The sequence below is a fragment of the Ascaphus truei genome, chromosome 6 (assembly GCF_040206685.1).
Source record: "Ascaphus truei isolate aAscTru1 chromosome 6, aAscTru1.hap1, whole genome shotgun sequence".
NCBI classification, from domain to species: domain Eukaryota; kingdom Metazoa; phylum Chordata; class Amphibia; order Anura; family Ascaphidae; genus Ascaphus; species Ascaphus truei.
In genome coordinates this window covers 129687778-129709753 of record NC_134488.1, presented here as the reverse complement: position 1 = coordinate 129709753, position 21976 = coordinate 129687778, and the positions used below count along the sequence as shown (strand labels likewise).

General features: G+C 61.1%; 1 protein-coding gene across 1 annotated transcript; it reads right to left on the bottom strand.

Moving 5' to 3' along the window:
• Positions 1-288: 288 nt before the first annotated feature.
• Positions 289-21036, bottom strand: LOC142497901 (uncharacterized). Its single transcript, XM_075606316.1, has 2 exons — positions 20768-21036; positions 289-4716 (listed from the first exon to the last, which is right to left on the bottom strand). The coding sequence occupies exons 1-2, from the start codon at positions 21019-21021 to the stop codon at positions 2904-2906; spliced, it is 2067 nt and encodes a 688-aa protein (XP_075462431.1). The 5' UTR covers positions 21022-21036; the 3' UTR covers positions 289-2903.
• Between the last annotated feature and the right edge of the window lie 940 nt (positions 21037-21976).

The window sequence follows — 21976 nt, the reverse complement described above, 5'->3', positions numbered from 1 at the left end:
CCCTGCACCCCGTCCTGTCTTATTCCTTATACACCCTGCACCCCGTCCTGTCTTATTCCTTATACACCCTGCGCCCCGTCCTGTCTTATTCCTTATCCACCCTGCGCCCCGTCCTGTCTTATTCTTTATACACTTTGCAACATGACAAGTCTTATTTATTATACACTCCTCATTTTTAGCTTACTTGTTCCTTATAAAACAATTCCCCAAACTGCAATGAGTGTTCTGTACCCATCTCGCAGCTGGAAAGTAGTATGACAGCTTAAATTGTATCTCCTAGAGACAAAATAACAGAAAATATAACATCAATCTTTATTGCAGTCGAAAAACATGACAGTGAAAAGCATACAAACAGATGCCTGCCGAACAAACAAGTAAATAAAAAGTTTCATTTGACATATTAACCCTTTAGACGCAAGGTGGACTTTAGATGCAATATCCATTGTGTTGCAGAACAATAAAATTGCAACAGCAAGACGTTATAGTTTCGGCCATCAGGACAGCAGCAAGACCCACTACCAAGGATGGCAAATGCTTAAAAAACCTTGCTAAAAATAACTGCCCGAATTGTTTTCTAGAGCAAAAAAACATCATGTCCATTGTAAGCTTTAAAACAAAACAGAAACCGGTATATTGGGACGGATGTACTAAGCGGTGCTATGATAAAGATCTTCATACATCAAAAGAAGACACCTTACACTTTGAAAGGACCTGAAGGTGTCTTTTGGCCCTATAGAAAACACTGTAAGTAGGCACTGTGGATATACCCACCGGCTTCATTACGTCTGTAAAGGAGTGTATCCTCATGTATACACAATAAAAGATCAGGCATATTCAATACTGCAGCAAACCAGAGAACCTCACCACGGTGTGATGGGAACCAGATACCAGACATAGGTCCAAATGTAATGACAAAAAGTAACTGAACTTTATGTGAAAGTACTAAATATATCTATACAAAAAGGTTCATTTTAGTCAAATAGAAAAATAAAATAATAAAATGATATAGTGAGAAGTGGGATTCAGTAAGAGACGGTAACCATTATACTTTTGCCTACAGGTTTGGATGGTAACTCGGGCCCAGAAGGGCTCTCTCGCTATCCAAATATGGCCCCTAAAAAAAGCAAACGATAAGACGGTATGATGAGATGGTAACCTAACTGCTGAACTGCCTTATACTCAAAGGATAATAAAACACGGATCACAGATCCGGTACAGAACCTCCCAAATGCAGAGAGGTCGGCTAACCTAGTTCCGTGAAAAGGAAAAGCGGCCGAGTTACGTTTTTATTAAAACCAAACAGGAGAAAGGATCAAAATAGGGAGAACATGGGGAGTGAAACACAAGGCGAGAGGAGGACTAAGGGGTCATTCTGTTCCCACGGCGGTACCCAGCCGAAAACTCCCATCCAAGTCAGCTGCTTCGGTGGATAAGGAATACGGCCCCAAGGCAAGGGTGGGCGACTCCAATCATCAAGGGCCACCAACAGGTCAGGTTTTCAGGATATCCCTGCTCCAGCACAGGTGGCACAGATTGAGGATACCCTTAAAACCTGGCCTGTTGGTGGCCCTTGAGGACTGCAGTTGCCCTACCCCTGGCCTAAGGGATATAGGGGAAGTCATTACAGTAAACACTGAGAAAAGCTCTTAGGTCCATATTCGCTACGCTGTGCCATCCTATAAGAGAGTAGGGATATGATACGGCACAACAATCTTCAAGTTTAAAACAATCCTCTTTATTCAAGTATCAACATTTCGGTGTAAGCATACACCGAAATCAGGACAGGCTTACACCGAAGTGTTTACAGTCCGCAGCAGCTGCTGCTTTGATTGGCCACCCAGCAACTTCCCTAGGATCTTTAATACATGTTCCACCATTAATGCAGTACAGTGTGAATTCTGATCTTTGTATAGGAACTATCCCATAAGAGAACAACCAGCACCGCAAGGCACCTTCAGCACCTCCCTGGTATTCAGTGCCTGATGGAAATAAAACTGACAATAGCAGGCTACAGAACCCAACTTCCCTTAGCCCAGCTACTATTTAGAGGCTCCCTGGAAGCAGGCACTGCACCTGCAGAATCCCTTTGCTAAGTATCAAGTGTGAGTGTGGCAGCTCAGATATCCCATACACCTTGCTACTCAGAATGAGATGAGCATGTGAGACTGCTGACCGAAGCTTTGCACTGCAGTGGTCATTCTTTTAACCCTGGATTGCCTGCGTGTGGCTTCCCTATCACTTGCAGCTCATTTTCTCCTTAGTTCGGTTTCTAGCTGCCCTTTATTTCACATGCTCGGACACAAATCAGTAAACATTGATTGTATTGCAGTAACCGAAGGGACCGGGTTCCAAAGGTCACCTTCTTAGTGTCACACTTCTTGGGACCTTTGAAAACAGGAACTCCCAATTGAAGTCATTGTTTTGCTTTCATGGTGGACCCTTTGCCAAGACAGACACTTCCCCGGTCTTGAGAAAGATCCATCATTGGACTGAAATTGTTGGACTTCTTTATAAAAAAAAAAAAAAATAAACCCCAATGTAGCTCTGTGGTGCCATGTTCTATATTTCTGTAAACCAGAGGCAGTTGTTTTTTTACAAAGGCATTTGTAGGACTATAAACCCATTTTCAGAAGCAAAAACATCCCCAAGGCGTAAAAAAAAGAAATAAAATAATTACCAACCCATCACATTCTTCTTAATAGACCAAGCTTTGTAGAGATCAGTTCTGTAAAACACATAAGCCCCCCATTCAATAGCAGCTGAAGTCATCTCTTCTTGATAAGGGACCTTGGGTCGCATACAAACAAATGGGGGTTTACAAGATTCCCATGAAGAAGAGGACTTCACAGCATATTGAATGGTGGCTAGAGACTCACAGTATCAAATGAGCTGAGGTCTATATGTTAACCGCTCGTGGCATCCACAAGCTCAAATACAATCTCCTTATTGCTTTCGCCCTCTACAGAAAGCACCAACGCAAAGACATTATTTCCTGTGTCGTCTTCTAACAGGTTTGTTTTTACAGTATCTACAGGACTCAAGGTTCCTTCTGCAGAAAGGAGGACTGCAGAAGAATACAATGACGAATCGCTCTCTTTAGCTGGGAGCTTGCCATCAATGGTTTCCACATCTACTTGCTCAGAGCTGGATTCTTGATCTTCCCCACAGTTTTCATCCTCCTTGGAGCGCAGATCTGAAGCGAAACCTTTCATGAAGGTCTCAAATACACCCCCCTGAGCGCTCAGTGTCTTGTCAGGCAATTTGGACCCCTCTTGATCATTTACCGAATTGACTAGTGCTGTCTCCTGAAGATCACCATCATTAGTCAAACCCACATTTTCAGCTGATTCTTTGCCTTTAGGTCTCTCGCTTTCCTTCTCCCAGTCACTTGCCAGCGAGGTAGGCAAAGACGGACTGGGATTCTCTGGACGTTGCACTGAGGAATCGCTGGATTTAGCAGCTTTCGCTTCTTCTGGATATTCGGTCTCCCAATCCTCATCTCTTGCATCATGTTTATCAACATGTGTTTGAAGTTTAATTTCCCCGCCAGAACCGAACCGGTCTTGTGAGCTTCCTATGTCAGGCCAAGCAGAGGCATCATCAGCTTTGTTTCTCTGTTGCCAAGAGCTAGTTTCCCTGCTTTCCCCACCTCTCCCTCTTCCCCCTGACCAACGGCCACGTTTAAAAGATTGGCCTCTGCTGGAGGATCTTTCAGGGCTGTCTTGGCTCCTTTTTTGAGCTCCAAAATCTGTGCTGCGGGATCTGTCTCCAAATTGCCAGTCCCTGCCCTGCCCTCTGGAGTTACTTTGCCAGGGACGGCCACCAGAGTCGTCCCTTCCCCTCCCTGGTGGTCGGCCGAAATCTCTCTGTTGCCTCCCGGACCAGCTATCTCCATCCTGGTTATCTCCACACCTTCCAAAACCCCTCTGCGGTGGAGAGTTATGACGTTCACCATCTCCAGAGAAGGGGTTGTTCATTTGACTTCCAAATCGGTCATTAGATCTCCCAGCAAACCTGTTACCCTCTGGCAGAAGCCTACCAGCCTTGTCTTGGGCCGACCCTGTTCCACTTGAATTCCAGATCACTCCACTTTGGGGTGGGCAAGTAGGAAATGAGCTCATGTTTTGACCTGCGGCTGCACTACTCACACATTGTAAGCAACTTGAAGATTGAGGTTGGCTTACACGTGTCTGGATGACCTGTTGGTTAACACAAGGCATATAGCCTGGCTGGGGAATGGCAGACTGGTTTAAGCAAGGCAAGGAGCATTGTGGCTGGTTCATGCACGTGCCATGAGGAGTACAGCCTACCTGAGTATAAGGACATGTCTGGCTGACAGGTGAAAGGCACTGCCCACCATAGAAGGGAACCTGAGGTAGCATTTTGTATGCTCCCAGGACTGCGTTATTGAGCAGGTATGACAAAGCATCCAAGCGTATTGGGACAGTCATCCCAGAAATGGAGGATCCTGAACGTCCAAACACAGATGGTTGGAGATCAAATGCCCCATTCCCAGAGGAGGAATTTATATTTTTGTCCAGAGAGTGAGAAGTCCTGTGGTGAGGAGGTCCCGCAGCAGAGGACCTGGAGGGGAGATGTACCTTTTTCTCTGGAGGTCTGGAGCCTTCTGCTGGTGAGTTAGCATGAGTCTCTGTTTTCCAAATGTCTTTGTAGCCTCCATCTTGGACAGCGGGTGTTTGATCTCCCTCAGAGCCTCTGTAAGGAAAATAACACAGAAAAATATACACAGTGCATGGTTCAAGTAGTCCTATTTGACATGTGAGATAGATTCATCAGAGGTTGTGACACCTTCAGATGGACCAACAAGAGTTCTTCATAAAAATAACAATGAGTAAGAAGCTTCTATGAGCTCACAAGGCTCTGTACAGTACACATGGAAAAGAAACCTGTACATACTATTATGTATAAACAAAAAAAGAGAGAGCGCACGCCCATTAGCATAAAATTGTGTATTTAATATTTAAAAGGGGAAGGGAAGGGGGGGGGGGGGGGGAAGGGGCAAAGAAACACACTCACAAGATAAAAATGATAATTAGGCAATTTGTGATATCACCACCATCCGGTATATAAATACCGGATGGTGGTGATATCACCACAAATTGCCTAATTATCATTTTTATCTTGTGAGTGTGTTTCTTCCCCCCCCCCCCCCTTCCCCTTTTAATATTAAATACACAGTTTTATGCTATGGGGCGTGCACTCTCTCTTTTTTTGTTTCAAGATATCCCTGGATGTGGTTTATCCCATGTGAGAGCAGCCGGAGACCCCTTTATCAGCATTTTTCACCTAATTCATGGACTAATATCAAAGGACTGGTTGGACTTTATATACTTTTCTTTTACACTTTTGCACTACACCATATTTATTTTGTTAAGTTTATTGTGTTACACATTATTGTTTATGGATATATATATATATATGTAGATTAGAATTCATGTATTTTATTCACAATATTTAGCTTATATCACTTTAGTCACCATTTAGGAATATTTCACCCATAGTTCTACTCTGGCGCTACTACCTTTGTTCTTCTATACTATTATGTATGTATAGAACCAATGGTCCGTTAAATGTATTACATCATGCAACAAGTCAAAGCATGCTTCCCTCACACACTAATACCGAGTTACATATTGTGTGTTATGTTAGGGAGAGGGAGTGGCTCAGTGAGTAAAGACACTGACTGGCACTGAGTGTGAAGCAGGGGAGCCTGGTTGAATTCCTGGTGTCGACTCCTTGTGACCTTGGGCAAGTCACTTTATCTCCCTGTGCCTCAGGCACCAAAAACATAGATTGTAAGCTCCACGGGGCAGGGACCTGTCTGCAAAATGTCTCTGTAAAGCGCTACGTAAAACTAGCAGCGCTATAAAAGAACATGCTTTTATTATTATGTAGTAGTAGTGATGTACCGAGTCACTTTTTCAGCGTACCCAGAATTTACCCGGACCCGGCAGCAGGGGGCTGGGACCGGCACCAGGTTGGGACCGGCGCTGGGTAATTTCAAAGTGGCTGAAAATACTTCAACACTTAGCCGCAGCCGGTGACATCTTGGAGCAGCAGCAGACGTCCTGGTGGCGGTGGCAGCAGCAGCAGCAGTCTGTGTTCAGCTGGCGGGAGCAGCAGGAATACAGCACACAGCTGATGCCGGAGGGAGGAGCCGGCTGTCCAATAGGAACGCTCCGGCTACATGGTTCCCCGGCTCCCACCGGCATCAGCTGTGTGCTGTGTTCCCGCCGGCTGAACACGGACTTCTGCTGCTGCCACCGCCACCAGGACGACTGCTGCTGCTCCCACGATGTCGTGTATGCTACACGGGCAGGGTACCCGGCGGAAATCAGGACTCGGCCCAACACTATTTCAAACAAATTAGTTTTACCTAGCCGTCTGGGTAACCGGCCGGGCAAAATGGTTCATTTTGCCTGGGTACCCGTTACCCGGTTTTCGGGAAATTTAGGACCCAGTACAGCACTAATGTTCTGCAATATGACATATGGATGCATCCATTTATGTAATTTCCTCCACCCAGACCCGGACATAAGGGAAATGTCATTTTAATACACTGTGCATATTTCTCGGGTATCTCAGGTGTGCACCGTTTTGTGCACAAGTCTCACCACGGGCCGTCAAACATGCAGCCCACAAGGTGTCGCCATTCGGCCCGCGCCCGCTCAGCAGACACACCCTCGGTAGGCAGACGCTGCCCTGGAACCCAGAGAGTGAGCAAGTGAGTCCGAGCACCCCCCACACCAGAGCAGGAGGGGGAGAGATGCGCTGGGGAGAGGGGAGAAGAGGGAGGTGATGTAAGTATGTCTTTATTTATATAGCGCCATTAATGTACATAGCGCTTCATGATGGTGATGAGGAAGATGGGGGGAGAGAGGTAATGAGAGAGGGGTGATGGGGATGGAGACAGAGAGGTGATGGGGGCGGAGACAGAGAGAGAGGTGATGGGGAAGAGAGAGGTGATGGGGAAGAGAGAGGTGATGGGGGAAGAGAGAGGTGATAGGGGAAGAGAGAGGTGATGGGGGAAGAGAGAGGTGATGGGGAAGAGAGAGGTGATGGGGAAGAGAGAGGTGATGGGGAAGAGAGAGGTGATGGGCGGGAGAGGTGATGGGCGGGAGAGGTGATGGGCGGGAGAGGTGATGGGCGGGAGAGGTGATGGGCGGGAGAGGTGATGGGCGGGAGAGGTGATGGGCGGGAGAGGTGATGGGCGGGAGAGGTGATGGGCGGGAGAGGTGATGGGCGGGAGAGGTGATGGGCGGGGAGAGGTGATGGGCGGAGAGAGGTGATGGGCGGAGAGAGGTGATGGGCGGAGAGAGGTGATGGGCGGAGAGAGGTGATGGGCGGAGAGAGGTGATGGGCGGAGAGAGGTGATGGGCGGAGAGAGGTGATGGGCGGAGAGAGGTGATGGGCGGAGAGAGGTGATGGGCGGAGAGAGGTGATGGGGAGATGTGAAATGAGGGGGAGTGGTGATGGGGGAGGGAGAGGTGATGGAGGGAGAGGTGATGGGGGGAGAGGTGATGGGGAGAGAGGGTTGATGGGAGGGTGAGAGGGTTGATGAGAGGGTTGATGGGAGGGTGAGAGGGTTGATGGGAGGGTGAGAGGGTTGATGGGAGGGTGAGAGGGTTGATGCGGGGAAGAGAGAGGTGATGGGGGAAGAGAGAGGTGATGGGGGAAGAGAGAGGTGATGGGGGAAGAGAGAGGTGATGGGGGAAGAGAGAGGTGATGGGGGAAGAGAGAGGTGATGGGGGAAGAGAGAGGTGATGGGGGAAGAGAGAGGTGATGGGGGAAGAGAGAGGTGATGGGGGAAGAGAGAGGTGATGGGGGGAAGAGAGAGGTGATGGGGGAAGAGAGAGGTGATGGGGGGAAGAGAGAGGTGATGGGGGAAGAGAGAGGTGATGGGGGAAGAGAGAGGTGATGGGGAAGAGATAGGTGATGGGGGAAGAGAGAGGTGATGGGGGAAGAGAGAGGTGATGGGGGAAGAGAGAGGTGATGGGGGAAGAGAGAGGTGATGGGGGGAAGAGAGAGGTGATGGGGGGGGAGGTGATGGGGGGGGAGGTGATGGGGGGAGGGTTGATGGGAGGGTGAGAGGGTTGATGGGAGGGTGAGAGGGTTGATGGGAGGGTGAGAGGGTTGATGGGGGAAGAGAGAGGTGATGGGGGAAGAGAGAGGTGATGGGGGAAGAGAGAGGTGATGGGGGAAGAGAGGTGATGGGGGAAGAGAGAGGTGATGGGGAAGAGAGAGGTGATGGGGGAAGAGAGAGGTGATGGGGGGAAGAGAGAGGTGATGGGGGGAAGAGAGAGGTGATGGGGGGAAGAGAGAGGTGATGGGGGAAGAGAGAGGTGATGGGGGAAGAGAGAGGTGATGGGGGAAGAGAGAGGTGATGGGGGAAGAGAGAGGTGATGGGGGAAGAGAGAGGTGATGGGGGAAGAGAGAGGTGATGGGGGAAGAGAGAGGTGATGGGGGAAGAGAGAGGTGATGGGGGAAGAGAGAGGTGATGGGGAAGAGAGAGGTGATGGGCGGGAGAGGTGATGGGCGGAGAGAGGTGATGGGGAGATGTGAAATGAGGGGGAGTGGTGATGATGGAGGGAGAGGTGATGGGGGGGGAGGTGATGGGGGGAGAGGTGATGGGGAGAGAGGGTTGATGGGAGGGTGAGAGGGTTGATGGGAGGGTGAGAGGGTTGATGGGAGGGTGGGAGGGTTGATGGGAGGGTCAGAGAGGTGATGGGGAGAGAGAGAAGTGATGGGGGAGAGAGGTGATGGGGGAGAGATGTGATGGGGGGGTGAAGAGAGATGTGATGGGGGGGAAGATGTGATGGGGGGGAAGAGAGATGTGATGGGGGAGAGAGATGTGGGAGAGAGAGAGAGGTGATGGGGGGTGAAGAGAGATGTGATGGGGGGTGAAGAGAGATGTGATGGGGGGGAGAGAGATTTGTTGGGGGGGAAAAGAGATGTGATGGGGGTGAGAGATTTGATGGGGGGGAAGAGAGATGTGGGAGGTGATGGGGGGCGAGAGATACCAGTGTTGTTTACATATTTTTAATAAAAAAAGCTCAAGGGAAAAAAAGTGTCCGAGCTCCTGTATGTTCCAGCGAGTTATTGTGTGTCCCGCCAGTCTGATGGTACAGCCCGAGTCTTGCAGTCGGACTTAAGAATTGTCCCCCAAGTCACTCTGACTGACGGCCGGTATAAAGGTGTTTGGAGAAGTAGAAGTAGCTTCAGTCTCCTCTCTAAGGCCGTGTCCATAGATAGGCAGACCGCGCGGACGCTGAGCACTCAAGACTGTCTAAAGGCAGTGATCGCGTCTAAACGGCGTGCGGGTGAACACGATAGGGTGGTCATGAGGGCGAACCAGCTCTGTGACGTCACTGACCGCACGGCTGCAGTGTCTATGGACGCACCCTTAGCCTGCGCTTATAGTACTGGCCACGGCGACAGCTGCAAAGCAACTCAATGTAGTCCGTAGCGACCGCCCATAGTCTGCGCGACGTGTGAAGTCACAGCTACAAAAAATCGCTGCAGTCACAAGATTGAGATTTACAGTGGTGGCAGTGTGACGTCAGCGGCAGCCAATGAGAGCGAACCACTCACGACCACGGCCCCTGTCGCCCTCCCTTGGTCTCCTGCACCAGAGTGCAGGAATCGCAATAGCAGCGGCTGACGTCAGCGGTCGTGTCGCCATAGCCAGTACTATAAGCCTGAGGCTGCGGCCAGGGTGAGATTGAGCGGGGGGGAGGGGGGGCGCGTCACGTGGGCAGTTCGTCCAAGGAAGGCGAACCAGCTCGGTGACATCATGGCCACGCTCCCTACGCACGCAACCAGCAGGACACAAATCCTCTCACTCACCCTGGCCTTAGGATGTGTCCATGCTGCCGCTGAGCGCGCTTGGCGCTTGCTTCAATGAAACTCAATATGTATGGCCATGCTCATGCACATGCACTCTCCAAAGCTCAGCGCTTGGAGACAGGGAAATTTGATTTCTAAGCTCATTTCCACCTCTCTCTCCCCCCTTCCCACCTTTCTCCCCCCTCCTTCCCACCTCTCTCCCCCCACCTTCCCACCTCTTCCCCCCCCCCTTCCCACCTCTCTACGCTTCCGTCCCTCATCCTACCCCGCGCCTCCGTCCCTCTTCCTGCCCCGCGCCTCCGTCCCTCTTCCTGCCCCGCGCCTCCGTCCCCCTTCCGGCAACGCGCGTCCGTCCCTCTTCCTGCCCCGCACTTCCGTCCCCCTTCCTGCCACGCGCTTCCGTCCCCCTTCCTGCCCGCGCCTCCGTCCCTCTTCCTGCCCCGCACTTCCGGCCCTCTTCCTGCCACGCCCTTCCGTCCCTCTCCCTGCCCGCGCTTCTGTCCCTCCCCCTTCCTGCCACGCGCTTCCGTCCCCCTTCCTGCCCCGCGCCTCCGTCCCTCTTCCTGCCCCGCGCTTCCGTCCCCCTTCCTGCCCCGCGCTTCCGTCCCCCTTCCTGCCCCGCGCTTCCGTCCCCCTTCCTGCCACGCGCTTCCGTCCCTCTTCCTGCCCGCGCTTACGTCCCTCTTCCTGCCCGCGCCTCCGTCCTCCTTCCTGCCCGCGCTTCCGTCCCTCTTCCTGCCCCGTGCCTCCGTCCCTCTTCCTGCCCCGTGCCTCCGTCCCTCTTCCTGCCCGCGCCTCCGTCCCTCTTCCTGCCACGCCCTTCCGTCCCTCTCCCTGCCCGCGCTTCCGTCCCTCCCCCTTCCTGCCCGCGCTTCCGTCCCCCTTCCTGCCCCGCGCCTCCGTCCCTCGTCCTGCCCCGCGCTTCCGTCCCCCTTCCTGCCACGCGCTTCCGTCCCCCTTCCTGTCCCGTGCCTCCGTCCCTCTTCCTGCCCCGCGCTTCCGTCCCCCTTCCTGCCACACGCTTCCGTCCCTCTTCCTGCCCGCGCTTCCGTCCCTCTTCCTGCCCGCGCCTCCGTCCCCCTTCCTGCCCGCGCCTCCGTCCCCCTTCCTGCCACGCGCTTTCGTCCCTCTTCCTGCCCCGCGCCTCCGTCCCTCTTCCTGCCCCGCGCTTCCGGCCCTCTTCCTGCCCGCGCTTCCGTCCCTCTTCCTGCCCCGCGCCTCCGTCCCTCTTCCTGCCCCGCGCTTCCGTCCCTTCCTGCCACGCGCTTCCGCCCCTTTCCTGCCCGCGCTTCCGTCCCTCTTCCTGCCCGCGCCTCCGTCCCCCTTCCTGCCACGCGCTTCCGTCCCTCTTCCTGCCCGCGCTTCCGTCCCTCTTCCTGCCCGCGCCTGTCCCTCTTCCTGCCCCGCGCTTCCGTCCCTCTCCTGCCCCGCGCCTCCGTCCCTCTTCCTGCCCCGCGCCTCCGTCCCTCTTCCTGCCCCGCGCCTCCGTCCCTCTTCCTGCCCCGCGCCTCCGTCCCCCTTCCTGCCACGCGCTTCCGTCCCTCTTCCTGCCCGCGCTTCCGTCCCTCTTCCTGCCCGCGCCTGTCCCTCTTCCTGCCCCGCGCTTCCGTCCCTCTCCTGCCCCGCGCCTCCGTCCCTCTTCCTGCCCCGCGCCTCCGTCCCTCTTCCTGCCCCGCGCCTCCGTCCCTCTTCCTGCCCCGCGCCTCCGTCCCTCTTCCTGCCCCGCGCTTCCGGCCCTCTTCCTGCCCGCGCTTCCGTCCCTCTTCCTGCCCGCGCTTCCGTCCCTCTTCCTGCCACACGCCTCCGGCCCTCTTCCTGCCCGTGCTTCCGTCCCTCTTCCTGCCCCGCGCCTCCGTCCCTCTTCCTGCCCCGCGCTTCCGGCCCTCTTCCTGCCACACGCCTCCGGCCCTCTTCCTGCCCCGCGCTTCCGTCCCTCTTCCTGCCCCGCGCCTCCGTCCCTCTTCCTGCCCCGCGCTTCCGTCCCTCTTCCTGCCCCGCGCCTCCGGCCCTCTTCCTGCCCGCTCTTCCTGCCACGCGTCTCCGTCCCTCTTCCTGCCCGCGCCTCCGTCCCTCTTCCTGCCCCGCGCCTCCGTCCCTCTTCCTGCCCCGCGCCTCGTCCCTCTTCCTGCCCGCGCTTCCGTCCCTCTTCCTGCCCCGCGCCTCCGTCCGTCTTCCTGCCCCGCGCCTCGTCCCTCTTCCTGCCCCGCGCCTCGTCCCTCTTCCTGCCCGCGCTTCCGTCCCTCTTCCTGCCCCGCGCCTCGTCCCTCTTCCTGCCCGCGCTTCCGTCCCTCTTCCTGCCCCGCGCTTCCGTCCCTCTTCCTGCCCCGCGCCTCCGGCCCTCTTCCTGCCCGCTCTTCCTGCCACGCGTCTCCGTCCCTCTTCCTGCCCGCGCCTCCGTCCCTCTTCCTGCCCCGCGCCTCCGTCCCTCTTCCTGCCCCGCGCCTCGTCCCTCTTCCTGCCCGCGCTTCCGTCCCTCTTCCTGCCCCGCGCCTCCGTCCGTCTTCCTGCCCCGCGCCTCGTCCCTCTTCCTGCCCCGCGCCTCGTCCCTCTTCCTGCCCGCGCTTCCGTCCCTCTTCCTGCCCCGCGCTTCGGTCCCTCTTCCTGCCCCGCGCCTCCGTCCCTCTTCCTGCCCCGCGCCTCCGTCCCTCTTCCTGCCCCGCGCTTCCGTCCCTCTTCCTGCCCCGCGCTTCCGTCCCTCTTCCTGCCCCGCGCCTCCGTCCCTCTTCCTGCCCCGCGCTTCCGTCCCTCTTCCTGCCCCGCGCCTCCGGCCCTCTTCCTGCCCGCTCTTCCTGCCACGCGTCTCCGTCCCTCTTCCTGCCCGCGCCTCCGTCCCTCTTCCTGCCCCGCGCCTCCGTCCCTCTTCCTGCCCCGCGCCTCGTCCCTCTTCCTGCCCGCGCTTCCGTCCCTCTTCCTGCCCCGCGCCTCCGTCCGTCTTCCTGCCCCGCGCCTCGTCCCTCTTCCTGCCCCGCGCCTCGTCCCTCTTCCTGCCCGCGCTTCCGTCCCTCTTCCTGCCCCGCGCTTCGGTCCCTCTTCCTGCCCCGCGCCTCCGTCCCTCTTCCTGCCCCGCGCTTCCGTCCCTCTTCCTGCCCCGCGCTTCCGTCCCTCTTCCTGCCCCGCGCTTCCGTCCCTCTTCCTGCCCCGCGCCTCCGTCCGTCTTCCTGCTCCGCGCCTCCGTCCCTCTTCCTGCCCCGCGCTTCCTTCCCTCTTCCTGCCCCGCGCTTCCGTCCCTCTTCCTGCCCGCGCTTCCGTCCCTCTTCCTGCCCCGCTCCTCCGTCCCTCTTCCTGCCCCGCGCTTCCGTCCCTCTTCCTGCCCCTCTCCTCCGTCCCTCTTCCTGCCCCGCGCCTCCGGCCCTCTCCCTGCCCGCGCTTCCGGCTCTCTTCCTGCCACGCGCCTCCGTCCCTCTTCCTGCCCCGCGCCTCCGTCCCTCTTCCTGCCCCGCGCCTCCGTCCCTCTTCCTGCCCCGCGCTTCCGTCCCTCTTCCTGCCCCGCGCCTCCGTCCCTCTTCCTGCCCCGCGCTTCCGTCCCTCTTCCTGCCCCGCGCTTCCTTCCCTCTTCCTGCCCCGCTCCTCCGTCCCTCTTCCTGCCCCGCGCTTCCGTCCCTCTTCCTGCCCGCGCTTCCGTCCCTCTTCCTGCCCGCGCCTCCGTCCCCCTTCCTGCCCGCGCCTCCGTCCCCCTTCCTGCCACGCGCTTTCGTCCCTCTTCCTGCCCCGCGCCTCCGTCCCTCTTCCTGCCCCGCGCTTCCGGCCCTCTTCCTGCCCGCGCTTCCGTCCCTCTTCCTGCCCCGCGCCTCCGTCCCTCTTCCTGCCCCGCGCTTCCGTCCCTTCCTGCCACGCGCTTCCGCCCCTTTCCTGCCCGCGCTTCCGTCCCTCTTCCTGCCCGCGCCTCCGTCCCCCTTCCTGCCACGCGCTTCCGTCCCTCTTCCTGCCCGCGCTTCCGTCCCTCTTCCTGCCCGCGCCTGTCCCTCTTCCTGCCCCGCGCTTCCGTCCCTCTCCTGCCCCGCGCCTCCGTCCCTCTTCCTGCCCCGCGCCTCCGTCCCTCTTCCTGCCCCGCGCCTCCGTCCCTCTTCCTGCCCCGCGCCTCCGTCCCCCTTCCTGCCACGCGCTTCCGTCCCTCTTCCTGCCCGCGCTTCCGTCCCTCTTCCTGCCCGCGCCTGTCCCTCTTCCTGCCCCGCGCTTCCGTCCCTCTCCTGCCCCGCGCCTCCGTCCCTCTTCCTGCCCCGCGCCTCCGTCCCTCTTCCTGCCCCGCGCCTCCGTCCCTCTTCCTGCCCCGCGCCTCCGTCCCTCTTCCTGCCCCGCGCTTCCGGCCCTCTTCCTGCCCGCGCTTCCGTCCCTCTTCCTGCCCGCGCTTCCGTCCCTCTTCCTGCCACACGCCTCCGGCCCTCTTCCTGCCCGTGCTTCCGTCCCTCTTCCTGCCCCGCGCCTCCGTCCCTCTTCCTGCCCCGCGCTTCCGGCCCTCTTCCTGCCACACGCCTCCGGCCCTCTTCCTGCCCCGCGCTTCCGTCCCTCTTCCTGCCCCGCGCCTCCGTCCCTCTTCCTGCCCCGCGCTTCCGTCCCTCTTCCTGCCCCGCGCCTCCGGCCCTCTTCCTGCCCGCTCTTCCTGCCACGCGTCTCCGTCCCTCTTCCTGCCCGCGCCTCCGTCCCTCTTCCTGCCCCGCGCCTCCGTCCCTCTTCCTGCCCCGCGCCTCGTCCCTCTTCCTGCCCGCGCTTCCGTCCCTCTTCCTGCCCCGCGCCTCCGTCCGTCTTCCTGCCCCGCGCCTCGTCCCTCTTCCTGCCCCGCGCCTCGTCCCTCTTCCTGCCCGCGCTTCCGTCCCTCTTCCTGCCCCGCGCTTCGGTCCCTCTTCCTGCCCCGCGCCTCCGTCCCTCTTCCTGCCCCGCGCCTCCGTCCCTCTTCCTGCCCCGCGCTTCCGTCCCTCTTCCTGCCCCGCGCTTCCGTCCCTCTTCCTGCCCCGCGCCTCCGTCCCTCTTCCTGCCCCGCGCTTCCGTCCCTCTTCCTGCCCCGCGCCTCCGGCCCTCTTCCTGCCCGCTCTTCCTGCCACGCGTCTCCGTCCCTCTTCCTGCCCGCGCCTCCGTCCCTCTTCCTGCCCCGCGCCTCCGTCCCTCTTCCTGCCCCGCGCCTCGTCCCTCTTCCTGCCCGCGCTTCCGTCCCTCTTCCTGCCCCGCGCCTCCGTCCGTCTTCCTGCCCCGCGCCTCGTCCCTCTTCCTGCCCCGCGCCTCGTCCCTCTTCCTGCCCGCGCTTCCGTCCCTCTTCCTGCCCCGCGCTTCGGTCCCTCTTCCTGCCCCGCGCCTCCGTCCCTCTTCCTGCCCCGCGCTTCCGTCCCTCTTCCTGCCCCGCGCTTCCGTCCCTCTTCCTGCCCCGCGCCTCCGTCCGTCTTCCTGCTCCGCGCCTCCGTCCCTCTTCCTGCCCCGCGCTTCCTTCCCTCTTCCTGCCCCGCGCTTCCGTCCCTCTTCCTGCCCGCGCTTCCGTCCCTCTTCCTGCCCCGCTCCTCCGTCCCTCTTCCTGCCCCGCGCTTCCGTCCCTCTTCCTGCCCCTCTCCTCCGTCCCTCTTCCTGCCCCGCGCCTCCGGCCCTCTCCCTGCCCGCGCTTCCGGCTCTCTTCCTGCCACGCGCCTCCGTCCCTCTTCCTGCCCCGCGCCTCCGTCCCTCTTCCTGCCCCGCGCCTCCGTCCCTCTTCCTGCCCCGCGCTTCCGTCCCTCTTCCTGCCCCGCGCCTCCGTCCCTCTTCCTGCCCCGCGCTTCCGTCCCTCTTCCTGCCCCGCGCTTCCTTCCCTCTTCCTGCCCCGCTCCTCCGTCCCTCTTCCTGCCCCGCGCTTCCGTCCCTCTTCCTGCCCCGCGCTTCCGTCCCTCTTCCTGCCCGTGCTTCCGTCCCTCTTCCTGCCCCGCGCCTCCGTCCCTCTTCCTGCCCCGCGCTTCGGTCCCTCTTCCTGCCCCGCGCCTCCGTCCCTCTTCCTGCCCGCGCTTCCGTCCCTCTTCCTGCCACACGCCTCCGGCCCTCTTCCTGCCCGTGCTTCCGTCCCTCTTCCTGCCCCGCGCCTCCGTCCCTCTTCCTGCCCCGCGCTTCCGGCCCTCTTCCTGCCACACGCCTCCGGCCCTCTTCCTGCCCCGCGCTTCCGTCCCTCTTCCTGCCCCGCGCCTCCGTCCCTCTTCCTGCCCCGCGCTTCCGTCCCTCTTCCTGCCCCGCGCCTCCGGCCCTCTTCCTGCCCGCTCTTCCTGCCACGCGTCTCCGTCCCTCTTCCTGCCCCGCGCTTCCGTCCCTCTTCCTGCCCCGCGCCTCCGGCCCTCTTCCTGCCCGCTCTTCCTGCCACGCGTCTCCGTCCCTCTTCCTGCCCGCGCCTCCGTCCCTCTTCCTGCCCCGCGCCTCCGTCCCTCTTCCTGCCCCGCGCCTCGTCCCTCTTCCTGCCCGCGCTTCCGTCCCTCTTCCTGCCCCGCGCCTCCGTCCGTCTTCCTGCCCCGCGCCTCGTCCCTCTTCCTGCCCCGCGCCTCGTCCCTCTTCCTGCCCGCGCTTCCGTCCCTCTTCCTGCCCCGCGCTTCGGTCCCTCTTCCTGCCCCGCGCCTCCGTCCCTCTTCCTGCCCCGCGCCTCCGTCCCTCTTCCTGCCCCGCGCTTCCGTCCCTCTTCCTGCCCCGCGCTTCCGTCCCTCTTCCTGCCCCGCGCTTCCGTCCCTCTTCCTGCCCCGCGCTTCCGTCCCTCTTCCTGCCCCGCGCCTCCGTCCGTCTTCCTGCTCCGCGCCTCCGTCCCTCTTCCTGCCCCGCGCTTCCTTCCCTCTTCCTGCCCCGCGCTTCCGTCCCTCTTCCTGCCCGCGCTTCCGTCCCTCTTCCTGCCCCGCTCCTCCGTCCCTCTTCCTGCCCCGCGCTTCCGTCCCTCTTCCTGCCCCTCTCCTCCGTCCCTCTTCCTGCCCCGCGCCTCCGGCCCTCTCCCTGCCCGCGCTTCCGGCTCTCTTCCTGCCACGCGCCTCCGTCCCTCTTCCTGCCCCGCGCCTCCGTCCCTCTTCCTGCCCCGCGCCTCCGTCCCTCTTCCTGCCCCGCGCTTCCGTCCCTCTTCCTGCCCCGCGCCTCCGTCCCTCTTCCTGCCCCGCGCCTCCGTCCCTCTTCCTGCCCCGCGCTTCCTTCCCTCTTCCTGCCCCGCGCTTCCGTCCCTCTTCCTGCCCCGCGCTTCCTTCCCTCTTCCTGCCCCGCTCCTCCGTCCCTCTTCCTGCCCCGCGCTTCCGTCCCTCTTCCTGCCCCGCGCTTCCGTCCCTCTTCCTGCCCGTGCTTCCGTCCCTCTTCCTGCCCCGCGCTTCGGTCCCTCTTCCTGCCCCGCGCCTCCGTCCCTCTTCCTGCCCCGCGCTTCCGTCCCTCTTCCTGCCCGCGCTTCCGTCCCTCTTCCTGCCCCGCGCTTCCGTCCCTCTTCCTGCCCCGCGCTTCCGTCCCTCTTCCTGCCCCGCGCCTCCGTCCCTCTTCCTGCCCGCGCTTCCGTCCCTCTTCCTGCCCCGCGCTTCCGTCCCTCTTCCTGCCCCGCGCTTCCGTCCCTCTTCCTGCCCCGCGCCTCCGTCCCTCTTCCTGCCCGCGCCTCCGTCCCTCTTCCTGCCCCGCGCCTCCGTCCCTCTTCCTGCCCCGCGCCTCCGTCCCTCTTCCTGCCCCGCGCTTCCGTCCCTCTTCCTGCCCCGCGCCTCCGTCCCTCTTCCTGCCCGCGCTTCCGTCCCTCTTCCTGCCCCGCGCTTCCGTCCCTCTTCCTGCCCCGCGCTTCCGTCCCTCTTCCTGCCCCGCGCTTCCGTCCCTCTTCCTGCCCGCGCTTCCGTCCCTCTTCCTGCCCCGCGCTTCCGTCCCTCTTCCTGCCCCGCGCTTCCGTCCCTCTTCCTGCCCGCGCTTCCGTCCCTCTTCCTGCCCCGCGCTTCCGTCCCTCTTCCTGCCCCGCGCTTCCGTCCCTCTTCCTGCCCCGCGCCTCCGTCCCTCTTCCTGCCCCGCGCTTCCGTCCCTCTTCCTGCCCCGCGCCTCCGTCCCTCTTCCTGCCCGCGCTTCCGTCCCTCTTCCTGCCCCGCGCTTCCGTCCCTCTTCCTGCCCCGCGCCTCCGTCCCTCTTCCTGCCCGCGCTTCCGTCCCTCTTCCTGCCCCGCGCTTCCGTCCCTCTTCCTGCCCCGCGCCTCCGTCCCTCTTCCTGCCCCGCGCCTCCGTCCCTCTTCCTGCCCGCGCTTCCGTCCCTCTTCCTGCCCCGCGCTTCCGTCCCTCTTCCTGCCCCGCGCTTCCGTCCCTCTTCCTGCCCGCGCTTCCGTCCCTCTTCCTGCCCCGCGCTTCCGTCCCTCTTCCTGCCCGCGCTTCCGTCCCTCTTCCTGCCCCGCGCTTCCGTCCCTCTCCTGCCCCGCGCTTCCGTCCCTCTTCCTGCCCCGCGCTTCCGTCCCTCTTCCTGCCCCGCGCTTCCGTCCCTCTTCCTGCCCGCGCTTCCGTCCCTCTTCCTGCCCCGCGCTTCCGTCCCTCTTCCTGCCCCGCGCTTCCGTCCCTCTTCCTGCCCGCGCTTCCGTCCCTCTTCCTGCCCCGCGCCTCCGTCCCTCTTCCTGCCCCGCGCTTCCATCCCTCTTCCTGCCCCGCGCTTCCGTCCCTCTCCTGCCCCGCGCTTCCGTCCCTCTTCCTGCCCCGCGCTTCCGTCCCTCTTCCTGCCCCGCGCCTCCGTCCCTCTTCCTGCCCCGCGCTTCCGTCCCTCTTCCTGCCCCGCGCTTCCGTCCCTCTTCCTGCCCCGCGCTTCCGTCCCTCTTCCTGCCCCGCGCCTCCGTCCCTCTTCCTGCCCCGCGCCTCCGTCCCTCTTCCTGCCCCGCGCCTCCGTCCCTCTTCCTGCCCGCGCCTCCGTCCCTCTTCCTGCCCCGCGCCTCCGTCCCTCTTCCTGCCCCGCGCCTCCGTCCCTCTTCCTGCCCCGCGCTTCCGTCCCTCTTCCTGCCCCGCGCCTCCGTCCCTCTTCCTGCCCGCGCTTCCGTCCCTCTTCCTGCCCCGCGCCTCCGTCCCTCTTCCTGCCCGCGCTTCCGTCCCTCTTCCTGCCCCGCGCTTCCGTCCCTCTTCCTGCCCCGCGCCTCCGTCCCTCTTCCTGCCCGCGCTTCCGTCCCTCTTCCTGCCCCGCGCTTCCGTCCCTCTTCCTGCCCCGCGCCTCCGTCCCTCTTCCTGCCCGCGCTTCCGTCCCTCTTCCTGCCCCGCGCTTCCGTCCCTCTTCCTGCCCCGCGCCTCCGTCCCTCTTCCTGCCCCGCGCCTCCGTCCCTCTTCCTGCCCCGCGCTTCCGTCCCTCTTCCTGCCCCGCGCTTCCGTCCCTCTTCCTGCCCCGCGCTTCCGTCCCTCTTCCTGCCCCGCGCTTCCGGCCCTCTTCCTGCCCCGCGCTTCCGGCCCTCTTCCTGCCCCCCCGCTTCCGTCCCCCTTCCTGCCCCGCGCCTCCGTCCCTCTTCCTGCCCCGCGCTTCCGGGGCACAACTGAGGTTCAGTTTTCTGGTTGATTGTTTAAAAAATAAATCATCTTTTAACCCTAAAAGTTAGCTTTGAAAAATATACACGAGTGTGTTCAGCGGAGTGCAGGGTCAGCGCTGAGTCCAGGGTCAGCGCTTAGGCGCTGACGCTTGTCAGTGAGCCCTGCAGCCGGCTTTAGCACGGGCTCGCGCACGCTTCCGCAGGCGTAGGTCTTATCAAATTTTTTAGTTTGAGCGCTCACGGGAGCGCAGGGCCGGTCACGTGAGCGGTTCGCCAGCTCCGTGACGTCACTGGCCCGCCCCCCGACACACCCCCGGACGGCGCGCGATCTAAAGCCAGGGAAAGCACCCGCTTTCCCTCTGCCTCAGCGCGCCTCCGCACGGCTGCAGTCACCATGGACTCAGCCTTCTTCTTCAGGTATCATTGCAATGTATTCAATAAGTCCTTCCAACACACACACAAACGCACGCACGCTCTCTGTGCAGTGTTTGTGTGCAATGCTCTGCAGGGTTAATTCAATGCTCTGCTGTTCTCTACATTTACTGACTGTATGGTAGGTAATGCTCTGCAGATTTGTGGCTAGGTGAAGGGGTAATGCTCTGCAGATTTGTGGCTAGGTGAAGGGGTAAGGCTCTGCAGATTTGTGGCTAGGTGAAGGGGTAATGCTCTGTATGGGGTATGGGGTACGGCTCTGCGGGTGGTGGGCTGGGGTGAGACTCCTGCAGGTGGGTGGATGAGTGAGACTCCTGGTGGTGAGGTGAGGTTTCTGCAGGTGTGGGGTGAGGCTCCAGGAGGGGGGGGTGAGGCTCCAGGAGGGGGGGGGTGAGGCTCCAGGAGGGGGGGGGGGTGAGGCTCCTGGAAGGGGGGGGTGAGGCTCCAGGAGGGGGGGGGTTGAGGCTCCTGGAGGGGGGGGTTGAGGCTCCTGGAGGGGGGGGGGGTTGAGGCTCCTGGAGGGGGGGGTGAGGCTCCTGGAGGGGGGGGTGAGGCTCCTGGAAGGGGGGGGGTGAGGCTCCTGGAGGGGGGGGGTGAGGCTCCTGCAGGGGGGGGTGAGGCTCCTGGAGGGGGGGGGGTGAGGCTCCTGGAGCGGGGGGGAGGCACCTGGAGGGGTGGGGGAGGCACCTGGAGGGGGGGGTGAGGCTCCAGGAGGGGGGGGGGGTGAGGCAACTGCGGTGGGGGGGGGAGAGGCTCCTGCGGTGGGGGGGGAGGGGGTGAAGATCCAGGGGGCATGGGTGAGGCTCCAGGAGGGGGGGGGGGGTGTGAGGCTCCTGCGCGGGGGGGGGGGGGGAGAATGAGGTTGGGGGAGGTGAGGTCCCTGCGGGTGGGGGGGGGGGTTGTTTCCTGCGGGGGGGGGTAGTTTCCTGGGGGAGGTGAGGCCCCTGCGGGGGGGGGTAGTTTCCTGGGGGAGGTGAGGCCCCTGCGGGGGGATATCAGTGTATGACGGGGGAGGATGAGTATATATGTTCGCACAGTGTAACCCCGGGACTCGCACACCTGTCTCTGGGAATTTCGGGGGGCTGCTTCTCCATGGCTCCCTCATATACCGCGGCTCCCGGGTGTAAGGTCTGCAGATTCGGCCCCGCCGCACCACAACCAGATCCTTCCGCACGCGGCACCACACCCAGAACCTTCAGCTCGCGGCACCACACCCAGATCCTTCCGCACGCGGCACCGCACCCAGATCCTTCCGCACGCGGCACCGCACCCAGATCCTTCCGCACGCGGACCGCACCCAGATCCTTCCGCATGCGGCACCACTCCCAGATTCAAACAAACCCCTCTGCGCGGAACCACACCCAGATCCTCCGCATGAGGGCAACACCAAGCAACCATATCCCTCCGCGCGGTGCCGCAGCCAACCGCTGCAGGTCCACGTACCGGTTGCTGATCCTTCCGCCAAGAGTCAGTGTGGACTCCTTCCCCAGCCTGTGTGATGAGACTTCTCACTGTCACAAACCCTGATATTATATCCCTCCACCTGCCCTGTGCTGAGAAACCCATGTGTGTAAAGGGGTGAGGGAGGGGTGCATTGGGTGTGTGATGGGGTGAGAGAGAGGTGCATTGGGTGTGTGATGAGGTGAGGGAGGGGTGCATTGGGTGTGTGATGGGGTGAGGGAGGTGTGCATTGGGTGTGTGATGGGGTGAGGGAGGGGTGCATTGGGTGTGTAAAGGGTTGAGGGAGAGGTGCATTGGGTGTGTGATGGGGTGAGGGAGAGGTGCATTGGGTGTGTGATGGGGTGCATTGGGTGTGATGGGGTGAGGGAGGGGTGCATTGGGTGTGTGATGGGGTGAGGGAGGGGTGCATTGGGTGTGTGATGGGGTGAGGGAGGGGTGCATTGGGTGTGTGATGGGGTGAGGGAGAGGTGCATTGGGTGTGTGATGGGGTGAGGGAGAGGTGCATTGGGTGTGTAATGGGGTGAGGGAGGGGTGCATTGGGTGTGTGATGGGGTGAGGGAGGGGTGCATTGGGTGTGTGATGGGGTGAGGGAGAGGTGCATTGGGTGTGTGATGGGGTGAGGGAGGGGTGCATTGGGTGTGTGATGGGGTGAGGGAGAGGTGCATTGGGTGTGATGGGGTGAGGGAGAGAGGTGCATTGGGTGTGTGATGGGGTGAGGGAGGGGTGCATTGGGTGTGTGATGGGGTGAGGGAGGGGTGCATTGGGTGTGTGATGGGGTGAGGGAGAGGTGCATTGGGTGTGTGATGG